The sequence below is a fragment of the Sminthopsis crassicaudata genome, chromosome 6, assembly GCF_048593235.1.
Source record: "Sminthopsis crassicaudata isolate SCR6 chromosome 6, ASM4859323v1, whole genome shotgun sequence".
NCBI lineage: Eukaryota > Metazoa > Chordata > Mammalia > Dasyuromorphia > Dasyuridae > Sminthopsis > Sminthopsis crassicaudata.
Genome location: NC_133622.1, coordinates 183,401,835 through 183,423,880, shown reverse-complemented (window position 1 = coordinate 183,423,880; position 22,046 = coordinate 183,401,835). Strand labels below are relative to the sequence as shown.

Here is a 22,046-nt window from a genome sequence, read left to right as displayed (position 1 = left end):
GGGTTTGAATTCTGTCTTTATAACCTTAGCCAGGGTGGGAATGGGATTGGAGGTGGGCAGAGAGAAAATTGGATTATCTCTAAATTCCCTTTCACATCTAAACCCTATGATCCAATTCATCAACTGGTCAAATCACACTATGAAATATGAACCTTCATCCCAACATGCCAACAATTATAAACCTAAAACACATTTATATCATATTTTTCAGAAAACAAACTTTAGAAAGTAGATAATTGTAAATGTATTTATCCTCATTTTTTTTCAGAGAAGGAAAGCAATGATGAGAGGCAAAGTGACTGCAAGGTCATGCAGTTTGAGCTTATTGAGGCCTAATTCAAATGCAGTTCTCCTCACTCTGGATAAAACCAAAGTTCCATTAAAAGAAGATGAGTTTATTTTTGACTTGGTCATTTTTAGGTTCTAACTTGGGCAAGCAGCTAGAAATATTCAATAGATTGTTGAAACAAGAATGGAGCTTGAGAGTCAAAGTGGCACAGGAGATAAAAGTTTGGGAATCTATGTTGATCATTGTTGAAGCAGTAGGAATCATTGTGAATCATTCAGTTCAATACAATAAGCATTTTTTAAGTAAATGATATGGACAATTGCCTCAACTAGAATACTTCCAGTAATGAGGAATTCACCTCTTCTTGAAGTATTTAGTTTAATTGTTAACTTAATTATGGTATGAAATCTACATCCCTTCCTTTATTTTGGAAGGGAATAATAATTTTCATATTGGAAGGATGTAATGGATTTTCCTCTCCCTCCATTTCAGCAGAAATTTGTAGCCCAGAACAGTGTCTGCATGAACTGGGTAGTCAAAAGATATACTTTTATTCATTTCTTCCATGTCCTCTTTGACACACTGTTTCTTAATCTGTAGACAGTTACCTTCACAGGGTTGCTAGAAATAATAATAAGAGAATGTGTGTAACCTAATCCTATTATTGTTCATGCTTAGGTTGTGTTACCACTGATTTGGGCAGTGATCTGGAGCCCAGCACTTCCCCGCTTATAAAATCATAGTCATGATTTTAGGATTCTCAGATGAATCAATAAAATGCCCTAAAAATACAGTCCCGTTATGTATAAAGGGACTACTGTTAGTTGGAATTGGGTTAAAAAAAAAGTTTAGCTTTTTATTTTCTTCTTATCCTGACATTCTATGATTATCAACTTCCATTTATTCATTCAATAAATATTAAGTACCTATAATGTGCCAGCTTCACAGTTCATAGTATTGAGACCTTTGACTCAGAATTTGACCTTAGTTTAATTACCAAACCAATGTTTGAGTACCCTCAAACTCATGATGGAAAAATGCACTCCACATCCAAACAGAGAAATGATGAATTCAGAGTGCAGATTGAAGCATATTTTTTTCTCTTTATTTTTCTTGCTTTTGGGAGGTTGGGGAGTGGGGGGGGAACATAGCTAATGCAGAAATATGTTTTGCATGACTTCATCTGTATAATGGATATTATATTTCTTGCTTTCTCAATGGGTGGAGGAAAGCTTTTAGAGAGGGAGAGAATGTGAAACTGAAAATAAAAAGATAATTGAATTAAAAAAAAAAAAGAAAGAAAGAATAGCCTAGCCATATCTCTGACAAGATCTAGGCTCTAATTAAATACTTTCAGTAATGTGGAACTTGCTACCGCAAGACGGTGTATTTCATTGTTTGAGATCTTTAGTTTTAAAATGGTCTTCCATTTATGAAGCTGAAATGTCTCTGTAATTAATACCTCTTGGGATTCTTTGGAGGGCTTTTCTGACCTCTGTTACCTCTATTCTTAATTCTCTTGCATTTGAAGATAGCCACCCATAATTTATTAATCATAACAACAGCTGATTAGTAAAGTACTTTACATACATTATTTGTAAAATTTATTTCAATTAAAAATTCATTTTCCCTCCCTTCTACTTTCCCCTATGAGAAGAGACAGAGAAAGACAGAAGGGAGACAGAGATACACACCCAGAGAAAAAGGGACAGAAACAGAGAAACAGTGAGAGAGAGAGAGAGAGAGAGAGAGAGAGAGAGAGACAGACAGACAGACAGACAGACAGACAGACAAAGAAAACACAGAGAGAGAGAAGAGAGAAGAAAAGATTTGGAAACTTTTTCCATTGCCTTGAGTGAAAAACAAACAAAATATTTTCCCATTTCCCCCCACCAACGCATAATATTTTAAATATTTTGTTTCAAATCATATGTTACAATTCATGCTAATCATTTTATTTTCTGTCATTGTTTTTGGCCATAATATAAATGACTCTCCTAAAGCCCAGCACCGAAGTTGTGGTACCTAGAACAAAAACAGACTTTGGGAGCACAATTCACTTCTAAACTGATCTTAAGTGCAAAGAATATATGGAATACTCTGAGTTCTTAGAGAACTTTTTTCTCTCTCTCTCCATTTACAATTTTATAGTATTGTGGAATGGTTATTTGACAAGTATTGGCTTCCTTGAATCCCATCCCCATTCTTCCCCTGCCCTCTTCCTTGAAAAAGAGGATAGAGAAAACTACCATCATTCCAACCAAGCCCACTCTTTTCTGGGACAGATAAAGTGTCTTAACATTTGTTTTTACTGCAGGCTATCTAAACGTGCTCTCGAATAACCGTTGGCGGGAACGTTGGTGCAGAGTGAAAGATAATAAGCTCATTTTCCACAAGGACAGGACAGATCTGAAGACCCATATTGTTTCCATCCCTCTCCGCGGCTGTGAAGTGATTCCAGGCCTGGATTCCAAACATCCCTTGACATTCCGTTTGCTTCGAAATGGGCAGGAAGTCGCTGTACTAGAGGTGCGGTATGTGTGAGGGGCTGGGCTTCCCAGGGCTGCACACCAGATAGTATTTTCCAGCTGAGAGATGGGCTCAGGCTCTGCTGATCCAGATTCTTCACATTCTGTCCCATTCTCATTTTTGTTCTGGTTTTTTTTTTTTTTTTGCCTTTTTGCGTTGGCCTTTTCACTTTGGTCTGGATGCTGTATTCTGTCTGCCTCTCCTATACCTGATGCACCTTTGAAAGATCATGGCTTGAGGTCAAATATGGCATCAGACAGTTTACTAGTTATGGGCAAGCCACTTAACCCTGATTGCCATGAAGTAAGGAAGAAAAATAGGAAGGAAAACAGGACAGAAGGAAGGAACATAGAAAGGAGAAGGAAAGAGAAAGAAGGAAGGAAGGAAGAAGAAAAGAGAGAAGGAAGGAAAGTAGAAAGGAAAGAAGGAAAAGAGGAGAGAAAGAAGGAAGAAGAGAAGGAAGGAAAGAAGGAAGAAAGGAAAGAAGAGATGGAAAGAACAAAGGAAGGAAAGAGAGAAAGAAAATAGGAAGGAGAAGGAAAGAGAAAAAGGAGGGAAGGAAGAAGAAAAGGAAAGAAGGAAGAAAAATGAAGGAAAACGGGGAAGAAGGAAGGAAAAGGAAAGAGAGAAGGAAAAAAGGGGAAGGAAAGAGAGAAAGAAGGAAGGGAAAGAGGAAGGAAAAAAGCAGGAAACATATTGTAAAACTATTCATTCAAAAATCCTTATGAAACTAAGCAATGACTTGTGCTGTGTTCATTGACTGAGGTGGGGACACAATTTTGTTTTTTGTGTTTGTTCTGCCAAATCCCATTCACTTAGTCATTCACCAACAAATTCTGTCAACAAATATTTAATAAGTACTCACTCTGTCCAAAACATTCTACTAGTAGTTGAGTGTACAATGGCAACTGTTAATCTAACCCCTATCTTTAAGGATATGAAGCTAGGTATTGCTGGATTTAAATTTCAGAGAACTCCTCTTTCTGAATTAAGATTTAGCCTGTATGGGGTGTGTGACCCTGGCCAGGTCATTCAATTCTGTTTGCCTCAGTTTCTTCATCTGTTAAATGAGCTGGAGAAGGAAATGACCAACCAACGTAATATCTTTGACCAGAAAAGGTCCAAATGAACTCACAGAAGTGGACATGACTGAAACAAATGAATAATAATTTTCAAGGCAGTCCTTTTATTTATCATCTATTATGAGTAATGCTAAGTGAGAAGAAGATACAAATAGCAATCTGCTCACCAAATCTGAGGATCCAGTATTTGAACCCAAACCTCTCATTTTACAGAAGAGGAAACAGACCCAGAAAGTTTTAAATGGCTTACCAATTATTGCACAAGGAATAAATGAATGAGGCAGGATTTGAATGTAGTCCCTCTTACTCTAATCCATCATTTTTTCCATTATACTCCCTAATAAAATTCTTGCTTTTGTATTTCTATAAAACGAATTAGGCAAATGATACTGTCTGAAATGCTGTTAAATAAAAGAATCTGTTCTTCGTGATGCCAGAAGACAGAACCAGAAGCAATAATGGAGGAAGTTGTAGAGACCCCAGGTGTAGGCTCAACATAGGGAAAAGCTTCCTGACAATTAGAGTTGGCCAACAGTGGATTTTGGGGTACCTTATGTGCTAAGTGAGTTTTCCATCACTGAAGCATTAAAGAAGATGATCTAGAACTACTTGTCAGAGATGTTGTGAAGGCAATTTTTCTTTAGTTTTGAGTTTGACTAGATTCAGTCTATATCAGAGGGAACAATCATACTATTGAAATTCCAGATCCAAGAACTATAGATATAGCTATTGCCTAAGGAGAAAGGATTAACATTTTTTTAACTTTTGGGATCCCTTCTAGCTCTTTTATTTTATGATCCTGAGATTATAAAATCTGATTTAGAGGTGAGAAAAAGAAGGCATTAAAACCCATGCTTGTTGTGACAGTGGATTTCACAAGACATGTCCAACCTATAATTGAGACTCACTCTCAGAATTATACAAAGACTAGACATCTAAGTATGGAAGCAAAGCCAGAAACTGCTTAGGGCCCACTCTTACCTCTGAATGCAAGCCATTAATCCATGGGAAGAAAAAGTACAGACAGATCATGCTGATAATGGCAAAAGGGTGAAACATGGGAAGTATTTATTTAGTGAAACTCTCAGTAGTAGGCAATTCAGACAGGTGAGAAGTTAAGCATTAAGGAGGTCTGTCAGTAGGTACAAAACTCTCCAGTCAGGAGGTGGCTGAGGTTTAGGGGCAGAGAAATTCATTTCTCTCTCTCTCTCTCTCTCTCTCTCTCTCTCTCTCTCTCTCTCTCTCTCTCTCTCTCTCTCTCTCTCTCTCTCTCTCTTTCTTCTTCTCTCACTTTCTCTCTCTTTTCCTTCCTTCCTTCCTTCCTTCCTTCCTTCCTTCCTTCCTTCCTTCCTTCCTTCCTTCCTTCCTTCCTTCCTTCCTTCCTTCCTTCCTTCCTTCCTTCCTTCCTTCCTTTCTTCCTTCCTTCCATCCATCCATTATCTTATGCAGATTTATTTATCTCTCAAGATATGTTTCCTAATTTGTACTATGAGCCCCTGAAATCATAATTTTGAGGCTATACTAATTTAGATGAGAGTGAAGTTAAAATCCAGTTGAGAACTTTGAAGGTGGAAATGGAAAGGAGAGCAGAAGATCTCAGAGAGGTTGTTTATGTAGATAGAATAGGTATTGGCAATGATCTGAATAGAGTAGAATAGGGTTGGCAAGGGACAGTGAGAAGGAATGGGTTTGTATTATCCAAAGACTTTGTCTGGGGAGATATGCAGGCCATGAAAGGAATAGTCACCAAAATCATAAGTAAACTGATTTAGAGTTTTTTTTAATCTAGATTTCTGTTTGTTAGGTTAAGTTTTAGATGGATGCCAGTTTTATGATTTTCCTTATCCAGTGCCATTTCATATGGTGGTTGCTATTATATATGACAAGTCCTTGAAAACTAGCATTTTTATAACCACTTCTAGAAATAAAGGTCCAGTCTCAGAACACTCAGATGAATGGATATACTTCTCAGGTCCTAAGTGGTTGAATCAGCATCTTGAGTGATGGCAAGAGTTTAAAAATTTGATCAATATCTCCAGTGGCTAAAAGCAAGTGTTTTTTTTTCTCAGAGATTTTCAGGACCAAAGTAAGCAGACTTTCTTAAAGTATTTGTTCTATTTTTTTCTATTCTAAAAAGAATACTAAACCAACAACTTTTTCCTTTCTCCCAGCCATAGATACTGTCTGTGGTATTTTGTAATGTCCATTCTTAAAATTTCCCCAATGTTGGTAGAAGCAAAAATTCTGAATTTAAAGCTAGGAAACCCAGCTTTGGGTTTTATAAACTCTGTTCTTGAGTAAGTCACTTTTCCTTGGATGTCAGTTTCCTTATCTGTATGATGGGGATAATCATAATATTAATTCCCTGAGTATAGTAACAGTGAAAACAAACATTGATTAAGTACCTACTATGTGCCAGAGACCTCTACTAAGAGCTGGGTTACAAAAAGAAGCAGAAATTTATCCTTTTCTTAAAGGACTTTAGAAGTCTAATGGATAGACTCTCTTTTTCATCAATACCTTGTTAAATATATAAAACTAATAGCGAGTCATTCACACATTGTTGAAGTTTTGGGTTATATTCTTTGAAAGATTTTGTCTGTTAAGGCACAAAAATTGCTATCTGCCTCAGTTAAGCAGTATTTTAACCAATGAAATCATAAATCTATGAAGTATTGAATTAAGTTTAATACAGAGAAATGAGATAACTATAGATTCAGAACTCTAAGGTAATGGTCCTAGACTCAAATGGAAGGCCTTTTGGACTGAGTTGACTTGAAACATCATAAATTAACATAATCTATGTTTTATTTTATTTTAAGTATTTCCCCAATTGCATTTTTAATCTACTTTAAGCTGGACTGGAATATTATGGGCAGCATCCTTTATGCTTCTTCTTTAAGGGAACTTGGAGGATATCAGACCCAACCCCTATGTTTTGCAGGGAAGGAAACTGAGATAATGAAATATGATACCTGAAATCTCATCATTGGCCACCCACTCCCTATTTTACTGTCATTTTATTGACTTGGGGAATTTTTGATGAAGGAACTCCCTCTACTGATGGAGATTAGAAACTGCTCTGTGGTTTATAATTGTAGAGAATTGTTTGAGCACTAAACTTATAGACTAGGGTTTCACAGCCAGTATGTGTCAGAGGCTGAGCTCTTGTTCACTCTAAAATCAGTGATGTATCCTTCCATGCTATGGTTTTAATGGGACTGATAATAGTCTCTTGAGTACTTTAAAAATATTTTTATCTTTTAAAAAATGTTGTTTGGGAAGCTTATTTTATACGTGGATACAAATGAATAGAAAAACATTTAGCAATCACTTAGCATATGCAAAGATCCATGTTAAGCACTGAGGGTATAAATAGAAAAGCAAGACAATCCCTTCATCCTTTCTAGTAGAGAACACATTTAGGAAGGAGCAGTTGAAAGGCAAAAGGAAAGACCCCATAGTCCTTTTAATGATAAAGTAGATGCTAAAATCATAACCATTTCTGATATCAAATTATTTGACATTTCGAAGAATCTAAGAATGAGAACTTTCTTTTTTGTATCTTTAGTAGCTGTGGCTATTGAGGCAGAGGCCGAAGGTTTGCAGAGGCAGTTGTTGGGAGAATCCAACTCTCCACAAAGATTTAGTCCCTGGATCATGTATGTGGGAGCTAAATTGGAAGCAGGGCTAATGGTCTGGGGAGTGGGGAGAGAACACTATTCTTGGAGACCTTAGGCTTAGAAACCTACGTTGCCTCCAAATGGGTATGTAGGAAGTGGTGTTTGGAGCTACAAAAAGTGAGTCATTTGTAAAAGTATAAATCTTTATTGGATGCAAAATAAATTTTTAAAGAGTATATAACAAATTCAATATAATAGTTTTGAAAATGTCATGCTTCTGCCTCTTTCTGAAGCTCCTCAAATTAACTTTTTTGTACATTAAAAAAATTTAGAACAACTTTCTTTTCTTCCTTTTTGAGTACTCATTCCTAGAAAAGTCAGGGATCCTCCAATTTGGAATACTTTTTAGGAGCATGCAAGTGCCTTCCAAAATGTTTCTGATGAGTTGAATGGTCATCCATTGACTTCCACATTCCCTCTTGAAGTCTTTCTCTTAGTTATAAAGTACCTGCTCATATGGAGGCGAAATCTCTACTTTTTAGCCTTTGTTCTTAATCATAGAAAAAAAGGACAAATCTCAACTGCCAATGCTTATGGTGCTTCTAAGGCTATTCTTCTTCAGGCTATATATTCCAATTTTTAAAAAATAACTACTGTTTGGTATGGTTTCCAAACCTCTTGCCATCTTGGTCCCCTCCTCAGTATATACCCTAGCTTGTTAGGAAGCTCAGATCAGAACACAATATTCCAAATGGGTCCTGATCAAAGGTCAAGGATAGCACCAGAATTTAGGTAACATATATACCTTTGTTATTGCAGTTCAAGATTACAGTCTTATTTGTTTTTAGCAGTATCATCATGCCTTAATTCACATCCAGCCTATGGGCACTAAAACCCATGAGTCTTTTTTTTTTTTTAATGTGAGCTGTTCTTTTTTCTATTTCTATATAAATAGTCTGCCTTATCCTATACTTTTGTGGTTAATTTTTTTTAACCTTTACATACACACTTTATTAAATTTCATCTTTTAAAAATCATGATGAAATTTAATAGGAATATATTTAAATCTCATAAATGTCTTCACAGGAGGGCCAGCTGGTATTGTTTTGCTCCAATTTAGATGGGTAGATTATTGTGGCATTTCCAAGATTTTTTAATTACATTTTTAAAAAACATTAATAAACATTCAAAAGAGTCAGGTTTCTTTTCATTGTTTAAGAAGTATAGCTATACTCTGTAATAACACTTTTCATTCTAAAAGAGAGTTGGAATCAGGATCTTGAACCTTATCAAAGTTGAATTAGTTACTGAATTACCAAAGGGACCCTTTTATAAGGAGAGGCAAATTTGGAACAGTATTCAGATAATCCTTCGCTACATTCCTAATCTAATGCATCATTGTGGTGGTGATTCAAAGGGTCTGTCAGATCCTGCCAAATGTCACTAAGTGACAAAGTATGTGTTTGTTGTCTGGGATAAATAGATTTAGAGAGGTTCAGCTGATGTGATTGATTTCAAGTGATTTTTTTCAGCCATGTCAACTCTTGAAGACCATATGTTGTTATATAGGGTTTCCATGGCAGTGAAATTGCAGATCTTTTTGGTATTGAAATATTAGGGGAAATTACAATTTCCCTTACAATTAAATCTATGAGCTTGCACAGGACGTAGTGAGTACCCCATGCAGGGAGGTATTCAAGCAGAGCCTGAATGACCAACTTGAAAGTAATGCTGTAGAGTGGAAATATCTGCAGGCCACAAGTGGCTGGCAATATTCTTAAATACAGTCTGAACCAGATTAAAATGTAAATGTAAAATATTTAACAAAATAACTAAAATTACAATAATACATAATTAACATTATATTTAAAAACTAAGTCAATTTATGGCTCTCTTTATGTATGGCTTGGTGGCCCTTGCCTCTCTATGTGAGTTTGATACTACTGTTGTAGAGTACCCACAGGCTGAGGAAAAATTGAACAATGTGATTTATGGTTTATCATATCTCTCAAAGTTTGATTTCTAATGTGCCATTAGAAATTTCTATGTAAACTCCAAAGTAGCTCATCATTGATGATCCTAAGAGTGGGTCTCCTGTTGGAGGTCTTACATGTGTATTTACAAAAGTTCACTCAAATGTCATCCACTGCTTTGGTGGCCTAGTTGGCCCTGAGCCTTGTGGTGATGGTTTTCATGGAATATTGCTCAATCCCATCAAGCCCACACAGCGGGTATGGGTAGCTTCCTGTGGAGATGGCCTCTTGCCCTCCTTTTACCCCCTTCGAAGCCTAGATTTTTGAGTCATCAGTGCCCACTTTTTGTGTGTCCAGATGTGCCAAGTGTGGAAGAGGTAGTTATTTTTCTGGCATTGACATTTCCAGTTCCATCTGTATTTTATCAAAAATTTTAGAGCATGTATTTACAGGGCTATGTTAACTGATTTTAAAATTTATTTCTGCTGGGGTGAAACAGACCCGTTTTTAATGTCCTGGGAGTACATGGGAGTACAATATTTTAAAATTTAGGCAAAACATTTCTAGAGGAACATTAGTGAAATAAATTTCCAGATTGGGCAACCAGGGAGAAGTAATAGACTAGATCATAGATCTATCATAGAACACTTTGCTAGAAGTGATTATGGAGAACATCTCATTGAACTCCCTAATTTTGCAAAAAAGAAAACAGGTCTAGGTCAGAGGAAGTCAAAAGCTTTGAGAGGATTGAGCCCAAGCCATCTGAATTTAAATACAGTATTTAAATACAGTATTTATTTTATATATTTTTCTATTATATAAATCTTTCTATCATATAAATCTATGTGAATATATAAGGGAACTGTGCATGTTTTGGGCATGGGCCATATCAGCCAACCTTCATTCCTCTTCTGGCTGTGCTTCTGACTTTCAACTATCATCTCCTGCCCCATTTTCAGCTTCTTTTTTTATGTTGTCTTCTCCCATTAAAAATGTAAGCTCTTTCAAGTAGGGACCATCATTCTTTTGTAGGCTTAATTATTATTCCTAGTGCTTAGAACAGTGCCTGGTACATATTAAGTGCTTAATAAATGCCTAATTGTTCCCTATATTTAGATTAGAAATAGAAAAAAAGAGGTTTCAGTCAGAGGTTCATGGTACTGGTTTTCCAAGTTGTCATACAGAAGAAAGTAGATTTGTTCAATGCGTTGTCAATGGAACCTAGAACTTTATGATGCATGGATACAAATTAAATGAAGCAGAGGTTTGTCTCAAAATTATGAAAACCTTCTGGACATTTAGAGCTGTCCAACATCTCATAGTATCCATGATCATTTGATGAATGAAAGAACAAATGAATGTTGCGGATCACTAGTCTGTTTCCTCATTTCATTCCATAGCAGGCTCTGTAACCCACAATTCCCGTGGTTCCCACAGGGATGATACCTATGTTACATCAGACTCAGTGGTATTTCTTATTCACCCCTTTGGTCATATGGTGATTTGGGAGATTAAGATGAGAATCAAATAAGATCATATATTTCAAGGATGCTGGAACCATAAAGTGCTGTAAAAATTATCATTTGCTCTTGAGGGTCATTTCACTACATTTTAAAATGCTAGAGTCTCTCATATTGTTATCATCAATAAACTCCCAAGGTTCCTAATGAGTGTTATCTTGGTAATAATAATGATAATTAATGGGAAGACCAAATGAGTTAGCTTGTGTGAAACATTTTATATTAAATTTTAATGTTAACTATCACTTCTTCATTAGGATACAAGTTGAGAAAAAGGCATTATGGTCAGGGAGTAGAATAATGTGGATTAAAAACTAGGAATCACAGGCCAACTCTGATAGACTTGTGATGGAGAGAACGATCTGCATCCAGAAAGAAGGCTAAGGGGACTGGTTGTGGATCACACAGTAGTAATTTCACCTTTGTTGTTGTTTACTTGCTTTTTTTTCTTTATGATCTGATTTTTCTTGTGTAGCACGATAAATATGGAAATATGTTTAGAAGAATTGCATATGCTTAACCTTTATTGGATTATTTGCTGCCTGGGGGAGAGAGGGAGAAAAATTTGGCACACAAGGGTGAATACTGAAAACTATCTTTGCATGTATTTTGAAAATATAAAGCTATTATAAAAAAGACTAAGAATTAGGAGTATATAAGACTTATTCAGTAGACTCATCTAGCTGGAGTAGAGGATTTATATTGAGTACAGTAGTAATTGTTATTTTTAACAGATTCTATCAATAATTTCTAAGTTGACCACCAAGTTAACTCTTTATTTCTGCCTCCTGGTTTCCTTGGCTTCTTTCAAGTCCACAATAAAAATCCCATCTTCTGAAAGAAGCTTTTCTCAATCCCTCCCTCTTATTGCAAGTGTCTTCCTTCTATTGATTACATCCAATTTATCCAGCATGTTATCTTATTTCTTCATAGTTGTCTTCATGTTATGACCTCCAATAGACTGATTGCTCCTTGAGAGCAGGGAATGAATTTTGCCTTTCTTTGTATTTCCAGGACTTAGCACTGTGCCTGCTGTAGACAAAAAGATATTTTTTGACTGATTAGATAAATAACTTCATACTTGAACCATCAGACAATTGTTTTTGTCATGTATTTCCAGTAGTAGACCTACTTGGACTTCCCAAAAGCTCTATGTTATTCTCATTTCCCTTCTACTTTGATGGGAGGGTCAATTGTAGAATTGTGAGCAGACTTAATGATCTTTAGTGAACATTGTAAATACCAAAGCCTTTCAGGAAGTTGATGCAGGGGATCTGGATACATACACAATGACATGACTGGTGGTTTGAATATAGTGCCTTCCATCTAACAGCCAAATCATAGCACTTTTAAATTATTTAAGTGACAGCCTACTTTTTTATAGCTCATGGAAGTAGAATAAGAACTAAGTGTGAGCTACTGTTGCTTATGGGAGCACTTATAGGGACTCGTCTGGTACTAGTTATGAAAACCATAAATAGAGCAGGGAGCAAAAGCTAAGGATCTCATCAACCTTAATATCATTGGCTGCTGAGTATCAGGTATCATGGCAGCTGCTGGTCCAGCTGCTTATGCTTGCTGGTCTGTCTTATTTCAGTAGTCTTGATATCATTTCCCTCCTAGCTCTGTTTCAGCTCTGTCTTTATTTTTGTTTTTTACAATAACCCCATGAGGTAGATAAGGAAGGAATTATTTTCCTTATTTGACAGAGGAAGAAATTGAGACTGGATTTCTTTAAGTGACTCCCCCAGGATGATGTAATCACTAAGTGGCAGAGTTGGGACTCAGATCCATGTTAGTCCAGAGTTCTTTCCATGATGATTTAATATGCATATTAAAACTTATTCTCAAGTGGATGTGGAGCCAGAGATCAACTAAAAAAAAACAATGGAGTCTAAAGAAAGTTGCTTTAGACATTACCCAATATTAATGGGTATTTTTCACATTGCTTTTATAGACACACCAGAATACTTTGCTGAAACCTGAATAATTTTATTATTTGTAGGTATATTTGTGTTGTGAATTTAGTTTTGGTTATTGAAAAAAAGGATGATTCACATCTTCTTATAGCACTTTAAGGTTGACAGGATAAGTTTCTCATGAAAACCTTTTAAAGGATACAGCACAGGTGTTGTCACTCATTCTACAAATTAGGACATTGAGGTTCAAAAAAGTTAAATGACTTGTGTGTAAATGCACAGCTCATATGTGTACTCATGTGGTACTTTATGATAAGATTTAGGTCAGTGACCTAAAGGGCAATGCATGGTGGGTATCAGTGGGCTAGCTTTTGTTTTTACAAAATTAATATGATTTTGAAATAGAACTGATAGACAGACAGATGGTTGAAGATGGATAGCTGGATAGATGCTCAAAGAGAAAAGGAAAAGGATCAGTTTTGTAGTGAGACTGGAGAATAACGCAGAGACAGTTTGAAAGCTGCATTGCTACCTTTAGAATGTTAAAAAACAATTGAGAATGCAATTCATTGCATTAGGTGGATCCTATATGGAGAATTTATGAAAAACACAAGCAAAAATAACCAGGATAAGAAGTTATAATCTGTGCCAGGAGAAAAAGTAGTGATCCTAGTGATAGCAGGGATCGTCAACGTATCACAAATGAAGAACTGGTTATAGAATACCTCTCTTATGCTTACTATCTTCAAGGGAGCCAGATGATACAGTGGATACAGGTCTGGGCCCAGAATTTGGAAGATTTGAATTCAAATCTAGCCTTAGATACTTACTAGTGTAATCCTGGACAAGTCACTTAACTGCTATGTACCTCAATTTCCTCAACTTTAAAAATGAGGATAATAGTAGCATCTACTTCCCAGGAGGTTGTTAGGAGGATCAATGTATTAGTGAAATACTTAGTCCAGTACCTGGCATTTAATAGTGATTCATAAATGCTTATTCCCTTCCCCCATTTTCTTTACTTCAGCATACTCTATCAGCAAATTATTTTTTTAAATTATATTTTATTTCCTCAAATACATGCGAAGATAGTTTTCAACATTCATCTTTGCAAAACCTTGTGTTCCATATTTTTCTCCTTTCCCCTTTACCTTCCCAAGACAACAAGCAATTCTTCCATATATATTTCTGTTTGTCATACTGTACAAAAAAAATCAGCTCAAAAGGGGAAAACATGAAAAAGAAAGAAAAATCAAGCAAGCAAACAACTGTAGTAACAAAAAAGATGAAAACACTATGCTGTGCTTTGACCCAAATAGTTCTCTCTCTGGAAGAGATAGCACTTTCCATCCCAACTCCTTTGGAATTACCTTAAATCACCTTATTTTTGAAAAGAGCCAATTCCATTACAGTTGGTCATCACATAATCTTGTTACTATGTACAATATTCTCTTGTTTCTGCTCACTTTCACAGCATAAGTTCATGTAAGAATTTCCAGGTTTTTTTGATATCATATCAGCAAATTCCTAATGAGATATATCTGCATAGCTTTTCTCGATCAACAATGTCATACACAGAGTCTAGACCATAATAAGTGGGTACTTGTCAATATTTGTTGCTTCATCATTAATTATTATCCCAATATTCACAGGAACTATGTTATGTAAATTGGTATTATAAAACTGAAAAGAAATGTTCAGATGATCCTAGAATAGAATTGATATTTGTTCTTTGCCTCTTCCTCAACAGGCTTCATCATCAGAAGAGATGGGCCGATGGATTGGAATATTATTGGCAGAAACAGGGTCATCCACTGACCCTGGAGCACTACATTATGATTATATTGATGTGGAAATGACTGCAAATGTCATCCAAACAGCCAAACAGACATTCTGGTAAGATGCCAATCAATGAGTTAAATATTGCTGAGATTCCCATAGCTAAGTAATTTTCAGTTATATGTTCAAAAAACAGTTTTCTCTTAAACATCAAAAAAGTAGTTCAGGTTGGCTTTAGTGTATTTAATATATATTCCATCTACTTTCACCCTCAAAATATTAGAGAATTTGTGTCCCATCCTCAGTGCCAAAATTTGGAAAAGATCTGGACAAGCTAAAGTTGTGGCCAGAGACAAGGGATCAAATTGTCTGAGGTTTCAAAAACAATTGATCTTCAGCTATCTCTGTGCTCTCACCCAGCCAGATGATTCTGTTATTAACTCTGGTTTGCAGGAACCTTATCAACCTTTACTCCTTTTCAGAGCACACTGCTACAGAGAAAGCTAAAGATGGGCAATGTTAGGCCATATTAATCTTGACTTTATTAAAATATTTTGGCATTTCAATCCTGCCTGCCTTTTCTAATAAACAAGTAGTTTGATGAAGCTGACTCTGACTCTTGTGGAGATAGAGCCTGAATTTTTAAGGCGTTTATTGAATGTACTTATTGAATTTATATGCAAAGTTGCTAAAAATCGTTTTAAAAAATCTTTTCACCCAGGAACATTTCTTTGACAAAATAGCTATAAAGAAGCTTCAAAGTCCAGGAATGGAAATGATGAAAAGAGCAGAAGTGGGAGAAGCCAGAGGAAAAAGCATGTGAAAGGGAAAGAGGAATTAGGAATAATAACTGCTCATATTTATTTTATTCAGTCCAGTTACCAAATGCTTTTTGCCCTATTATTATAACCTGTTATTGGTAGTTTGAATAGAGCATCCTGATTTTACAGATGAAGAAACTATAGCTCAGAAAAAGTTAACAATCTTCTTTAAAGTCAAATAGCAACTTATTTGATTTTTACTATAATCCTAAGAGGTCATGTTAAAAGTCACATTTTACAGATGTAAAAATTAGGACTAACAAATACAAGTAATAAGTAGCAACATTGGGATTTAAACTGTAATATATTTTCAGATTCTTTTAAGTCTTTTGCTTTTTTTCCCCCTAAACCTCACAATGCTTTCCATTCATCACAATAAAGATGGAAGCCTCAAACTCTGGGGATTTTTTGTGTAGCTCTTGCTAAGGGAGTCACCAGCAAGTATTTTTAAAGTGCCTGCTATTAGCCAGGGATAATACTAAGTACTAGGGATACAAAGAAAGACAAAAGGTAGTCCCTAATCTCAAGGAAGTCACAGTTCCATGAGATAAATCATATACCAAGAAAATGCAAACAATTTTATAATAAAGGATAAATTGGAATCAACTAAGGAAAGACTCTAGAATGAAAGGCATTAGAAAACTTCCTGTAGAAAGTAGAATTTTATTTTTAATCATAGAATGTTCATAGCATGAGACTTGAAGGAAATCAAGGAAGTTGTAGGACAGAGATGAGCTAACGAATCCTAAAGAAAGGAGATATCCATCCAGAGAAAATGCAGAATTGGAGGTGGTGAGTCTTGTGCAAGGAACTGCATAGGGACCAGGATCACTGGATCGTATAATACATGGGGGGATAATGGTGCAGAAAGAATGTAAAAGTGTGATGGAGCTTGGTTATGAAGGACTCTTAAAAGTCAAACAGGATTTCATGTTTAATTTTTAGAAAGCAGGGAGTCACAAGAGTTGTTAGGCAGCTAAATGGTGCAGTGATTAGAGTACTGGATCTGAAGTCAGAAGAAGTTCAAATCCAGCCTCAGTTGCTTACTAGTTGTGTGATCCTGGACAAGGTTACATAATACTATTTTTCTCAGTTTCCTTATCTGTAAAATGAGCTGGAGAAGGAATCCTCAAATGGGTCACACAGCTAGTAAATGCCTAAAGCTGAATTTGAATTCACGTTTTCCTGACTCCAAGCTTGGCACTCTATCCACTGTGCAACCTAACTGTCCAGTAAATAACCATAGTAGGAGAGAAAAAGGAAGAGGAGAAGAGAGAGAGAGAGAGAGAGAGAGAGAGAGAGAGAGAGAGAGAGAGAGAGAGAGAGAGAGAGAGAGAGAGAAGGAGGAAAAGAGAGAATAAAAAGAGGAGGAAGGGAGAGAGAGAACTTGAGGCAGGGAACCATCTAGCAATTTTTTTTGTTTGTTTTGCAATAGACCTGGTGCAAGATAATGCATGAAGTCCTACACCAGGTGTTGTGATGGTATCGTGGTGGAGATAAAGAGAAATATACCACCCTTGACAATAATAAAGAATTTAGGAAAAGAAAAAGGTTTCAGGAGAAACATAATGAGTTTAGTTTTGTATAGGTGGAGTTTCAGATGCACAGGTCTAGGCTCAGTTCTGCAATATACTTTTTACTCTGTAATCTGTGTAATTCTCTTTCCTTTTCAAGTATAATTTTCCTCAACTAGAAAACCATAATAATCCCTAGCGGCCAATTTTAATATTCTGTGATTCCATAGGCTATCAAATCTTCCTTTGGCTTTTGTTTTGTATTTATCTCCTCCCAAGAGGGTCTGTTAGTGATACTGCAGAGAGGCGGGTGGATGTAGGAAACAGATGTGAAGTTGGGGAATCATGTAATCAGCAAATGACAATAGATTATATTAATAGCTGGTTGTAAACTCACCAAGTCTGTTTGCGAGAAAGAACACTCTTTGGAACATGAAGATAATCAACTCAAACCATTTGTGAGTTTTCTTTACTGTATTTAAAACACATGCCACCTTACCTTAAAAAAAGTGTGTGGGGTACATTGGATCATACCCCTTTATCTTGGCTAGCATTAGTCAATTAAGTATTTGCTGAAAACTTGACCAGTGAAATCTGTAGTTGGAAAGTGTTTTTCTTTAAGCAGAGTTAACTGGCCTTCAGGGGGAATTTAAGGGCTTCACCATCACCATGTTTCACCAACTAAACTAACATACATCGAGAATGGTAGCACTGCGAGGAACTTTAGTATGAGGAAAACAATACCAGAGCTATAAGGGACATTAGAATTTGATTGTTACATTTAGAAGAATCCTTAGAGCAAAGAATGTTAGAGCTTGCAAGGGATCTTAGGACCTGTAATGTTATAGCTGAAAAGGACCTTAGAACATAAGTTAGAAATGAAAAGGATCTTAGAATCTGGAATATTAGAGCTGAAAAGAACCTGAGAACAGAGAATGTCAAAACTGGCAAAAAAGAACCCCCACAACTTAAAAGTGTCAGAGTTAGAGGAAATCTGGGAATATTTGCATTGGAAGGAACTTTAGAAAATCGAATATAACATCGAGAAAGAACCTAAGAACATAGGTCAGGACTGGAAAGGACTTTAATAATCACCTAGTTCAGAAATTTTTAACCCTTGTTTTCCTTTGCACCCTGGATTGTGATGAGTTCAGGGAAACTTATAAAAAATTTAGTAAAAGGCAGCATTTATTACAGCCTATTAAGATTTTCATAATATTTTGCATGATCTCATGTTATTCTCATAACAATCCTAGGAGGTAGGTATTGTTATCCTTATTTTACAGGAAACTGAGGCAGACAGAGCTTAAGCAACTTGCCCAGGATCACACAGGTAGCTATAACTCTTCCCAACTCCAAGTCCAGTGGTTCTCCAGTGCACTATCAACTTCATGCATTCTCAAAATGATGTTTTAAATGTATAAAACAAAATACATAAGATCACCAAAAAAAATTATCAAAAAATATTTTTCTCATTCAAAGCTACAACTCCTGGAATTTTTCCATAGATCTCAATTTTTAGATTTAAGAATAACTGATCTTGTCTAACCAAATCAGACTACTGCAACCTAGATACAGAAGGGGATTTGCCCAGAGTCAGCGTGGGATGAATAGCCAAGGCAGAACTGGCATCAGAGCTAACTGAGTGACCCAGACAGAGAGAAAACTTTACCAGGAAAGTCCCAGTACCAGTTAGGGGTTTTCCTAAACACAAGTGAAACATTCTTTTTGCTGCTTTTCTGTGTGAACCACAATAGAGCCTTATTTTAAATGCTTACAATTTTGTTTATGCACATTATTGAAGGATGACATTAATTTGCTTTGGTATTGTGGCCTTCCTGTTATTACTGATGTGCAAAAATTAAGTAAATTCCAGTGGGATTCCCAGTCATTAGCTAATCCCAAACTCAATTTACCTTAAACAAGTCACTTTTCCTTATCTGCAGAATCACAACAGTGGGATTAGGTAAATTGGTAAGGCTCCCTCTTGGTAGCTAGGTGATTTGAGGAACAGTGTTGGTCCTGAGTTCAAATGTGACCTCAAGACACTGGCTGAGTGACTCTGAGAAAGTTACTTGATCCTGTTTACTTCAGTTTCCTTGTAGAATGAGATAGAGAAGAAAATGAGAAACCATTCCAGGATCTTTGCCAAGAAAATCCCAAATGGGGTCACAAAGAGTTGGAAGCGACTAATTCACACACACACATACACACACACACACAAAATCATCTTTAAGTTCTATTGCTCAGTGATTCTTTACAAATTAAGATTAGTAATACAAGTAAAAAATATAGTGAAAAGTGTCGTGGGCTTAGAAATGATACTGGATTTCTTTCCCCAGCTCCATATTTACATACAGCACATGAGTTATTAGCCTCAGTTTCCTTCTCTGCAAAATAGGATCAATAATACTCTCCCCATGTAATTGGAAAGTGCCTGGTAAATAACAAAGAATCAATATAAAGTAAAGAGTTGCTATTATGACAAGAGGAAAAGCTACCACAATTTACAATGTTTCTTCTACTCACAGCAAGATGATTTTATGTGAAGACCATCATTCCAAACTTGCCAAATCTACATACCATTTGGCTTGAATTATAAGAAAGTGAAGTTTAGAGTTGTTTAACTTCATTATTTGGAAGCATAAGGCCTGCAAAAAGCTTTCCTGAGGTTCACAATCATCTTGTGTCTCTGTCAGCAAACAGTGATAACCACATGTAAGAGAATGACTGAATAAAAACATTCTCCCCAGAATATTACTTGGCTTTCACTTTACAAACAAATGGAATATTAATCCAAACCAAATGTAGCTAGGCCACATATCAGGGAAAAGGAATGCAAAACCCAGTTTTCATTTTTTTTTAAAAAAGGAAAAGGGAAAAAAAAACATATCAATTTGTGGCCAGGGGCATCTTTAGTGCCATATTAACGTGTCTATAACAGGAGGTTGTGAGCAATGCGATTGCAATGTTCAACTGACCTGGCATTTCTTGTTTTTTTATATCCTGAATATGCATGACATTATGGAGTAAGCAGTGGACTGGTGGATTTTAGAACCGATTTGTCCCTAAATCTCCCAGGGTGCTTTTGGAACACTCCTCCCGAGCTTTATTTTTTCAAATGAGTTTGAGTGATCTTTTAGATCTTTCCTAACATTTTGTATTCAAGAGTCTCTCCAAAAATGATGTTTTCTGTTCCATATTATTGTCGTGGTCATCATCATCATCATCATCATCAATAATCCTAACATTACTAATACAGTTATAATAGTTAACATTTATATAGCATTTTAAGATTTGCAAAGTGCTTTCCATATGATTTCTCATTTGATCCTCACAACAGCCTTTTAAAATTGATTCTATTATTATTCTAATTATACAAATCAGGAAACCAAGGCTGAGATTCTATGTGACTTACCAAAGATCTCTTAGCAAGTGTCTGTGGTAGGATTTGAACTCAGGTGTTCTTAATTGACTCCAAAGCTAGAATTATCCACTGTGATAGCTTTATATTCTCAGTTTCCTTCCACCTCTCACATTCTGTGTGCTATTCTGCCTCTTGTAGATCTAACATTTAGTATTTCCTCTTTTAGCAAAAAAATCTTGATCTTTGTAAAAACCTAAAAAAAGAAGGGATTTAGGTGAGGAATTTCAGAATAGGAAAGCTCTGAAGTAAAATTTTCTTCTTGCGTTCCATGCTAATTAGGAGCTAATTAAAATTATGGTATGATGGGCTTCTGTGTGACTCATTATGGGGGAAATGTGAACAATAAATTTTAGGGAGAAGACAATGAATAATAATAATAACAATAACAACAACAATAATAAGGATGTATCTTCTGGACAAAGCAATATATTTAATAATAATAATATATTAAGCAATTAATGATAAGAAAAACCACTGAAACTTACATATTCAGAGAGCTTATTTTTCATGAGAAGTTTTGGATTTGTGTATGTATCAGAAGTTGTTCTGAAAATGTTCTCCCCCCTTTCTTGGCTCTACCACACTCATTTGGATTTTTTAACCTTCCCCTTCTCCCCATATTGGGGAAGTTGTAATGAACCAGTAAATAAGACATACACAGAAAAAAAAAAAAAAAAAAAAAAAAAAAGATCGAGAAGTATTCAGTATTGACAGGAAAACATTTATCATTAGTCCATCTGTCATTTGGCATTTGAATGTTGGGATTCTGCCAATATTTTATTTTCTTCTCTGAACTATTAGATCGTCAAATATTGCAACCGTTTACCAACATTTGGGGCTGCCAGCTGAAGTGCTGCCTATTTCTGCTTCAAGTGTCTGGCTGGATCGTCTCAATGTGTGAGAGGCGATGTAGTATAATGGGAAGCACAATATGGGAGCTTAGATTCTAATCTAAACTCTGTGAGTGCTGCTGGACATATCACCATTCACTTCCCGTCTCCTTTTCTGCTTATTTGCTTCAAGTGTCTGGCTGGAGCATCACAATGTGTGAGAAGTAAAGTCATGTAGTGGGAAGCACAGTATGGGAACTTATTCTAACAAACTCTCTGAATACTGTTGGACTTCTCACCAGTCACTTCCTTTCTTCTTCTTTGGGATTGATGTTGGTTGAGGTGACTTCTGGTACCATTCCCCCATAAGAGCTTATGATTCTTTTATGTCCCACTGAGATATTAGAGATAATATACATGGAAATTCAGTTTCTGGGTGAGCTACTATTTCCTCTCCTAGTAGTATTTTTCCAAATATATGTAAAGATAGGTTGAATGTGTACAATCCTTTCCAGCAATTTTTATATTTGTCATATTGTACAAGAAAAATCAGACCAAAAGGAGAAAAATTCCATGAGAAAGAAAACAACCAAAAAAATGAAAATACTGTTTTGATCTACATCCATTCTCCATAGTTCTTTCTCTAGATGTGACTTAGCCATGTTTTTTTTTTTTTATTATAGCTTTTTGTTTACAAGATATCTATCTATCTATCTATCTATCGGTAATTTTTCAGCATT

General features: G+C 35.9%; 1 protein-coding gene across 8 annotated transcripts in view; it reads left to right on the top strand.

Annotated features, from left to right (window-relative positions):
* AFAP1 (actin filament associated protein 1) overlaps nucleotides 1-22,046 on the top strand; it is a 231,522-nt gene that overhangs the window by 169,077 nt on the left and 40,399 nt on the right. For all 8 annotated transcript variants that reach the window (XM_074274085.1, XM_074274082.1, XM_074274078.1 and 5 more), the window contains 2 exons: nucleotides 2,607-2,818; nucleotides 14,686-14,831. In XM_074274085.1, the coding sequence (XP_074130186.1) occupies nucleotides 2,607-2,818; nucleotides 14,686-14,831 (358 nt within the window). The remainder of the gene's footprint in view (nucleotides 1-2,606; nucleotides 2,819-14,685; nucleotides 14,832-22,046) is intronic.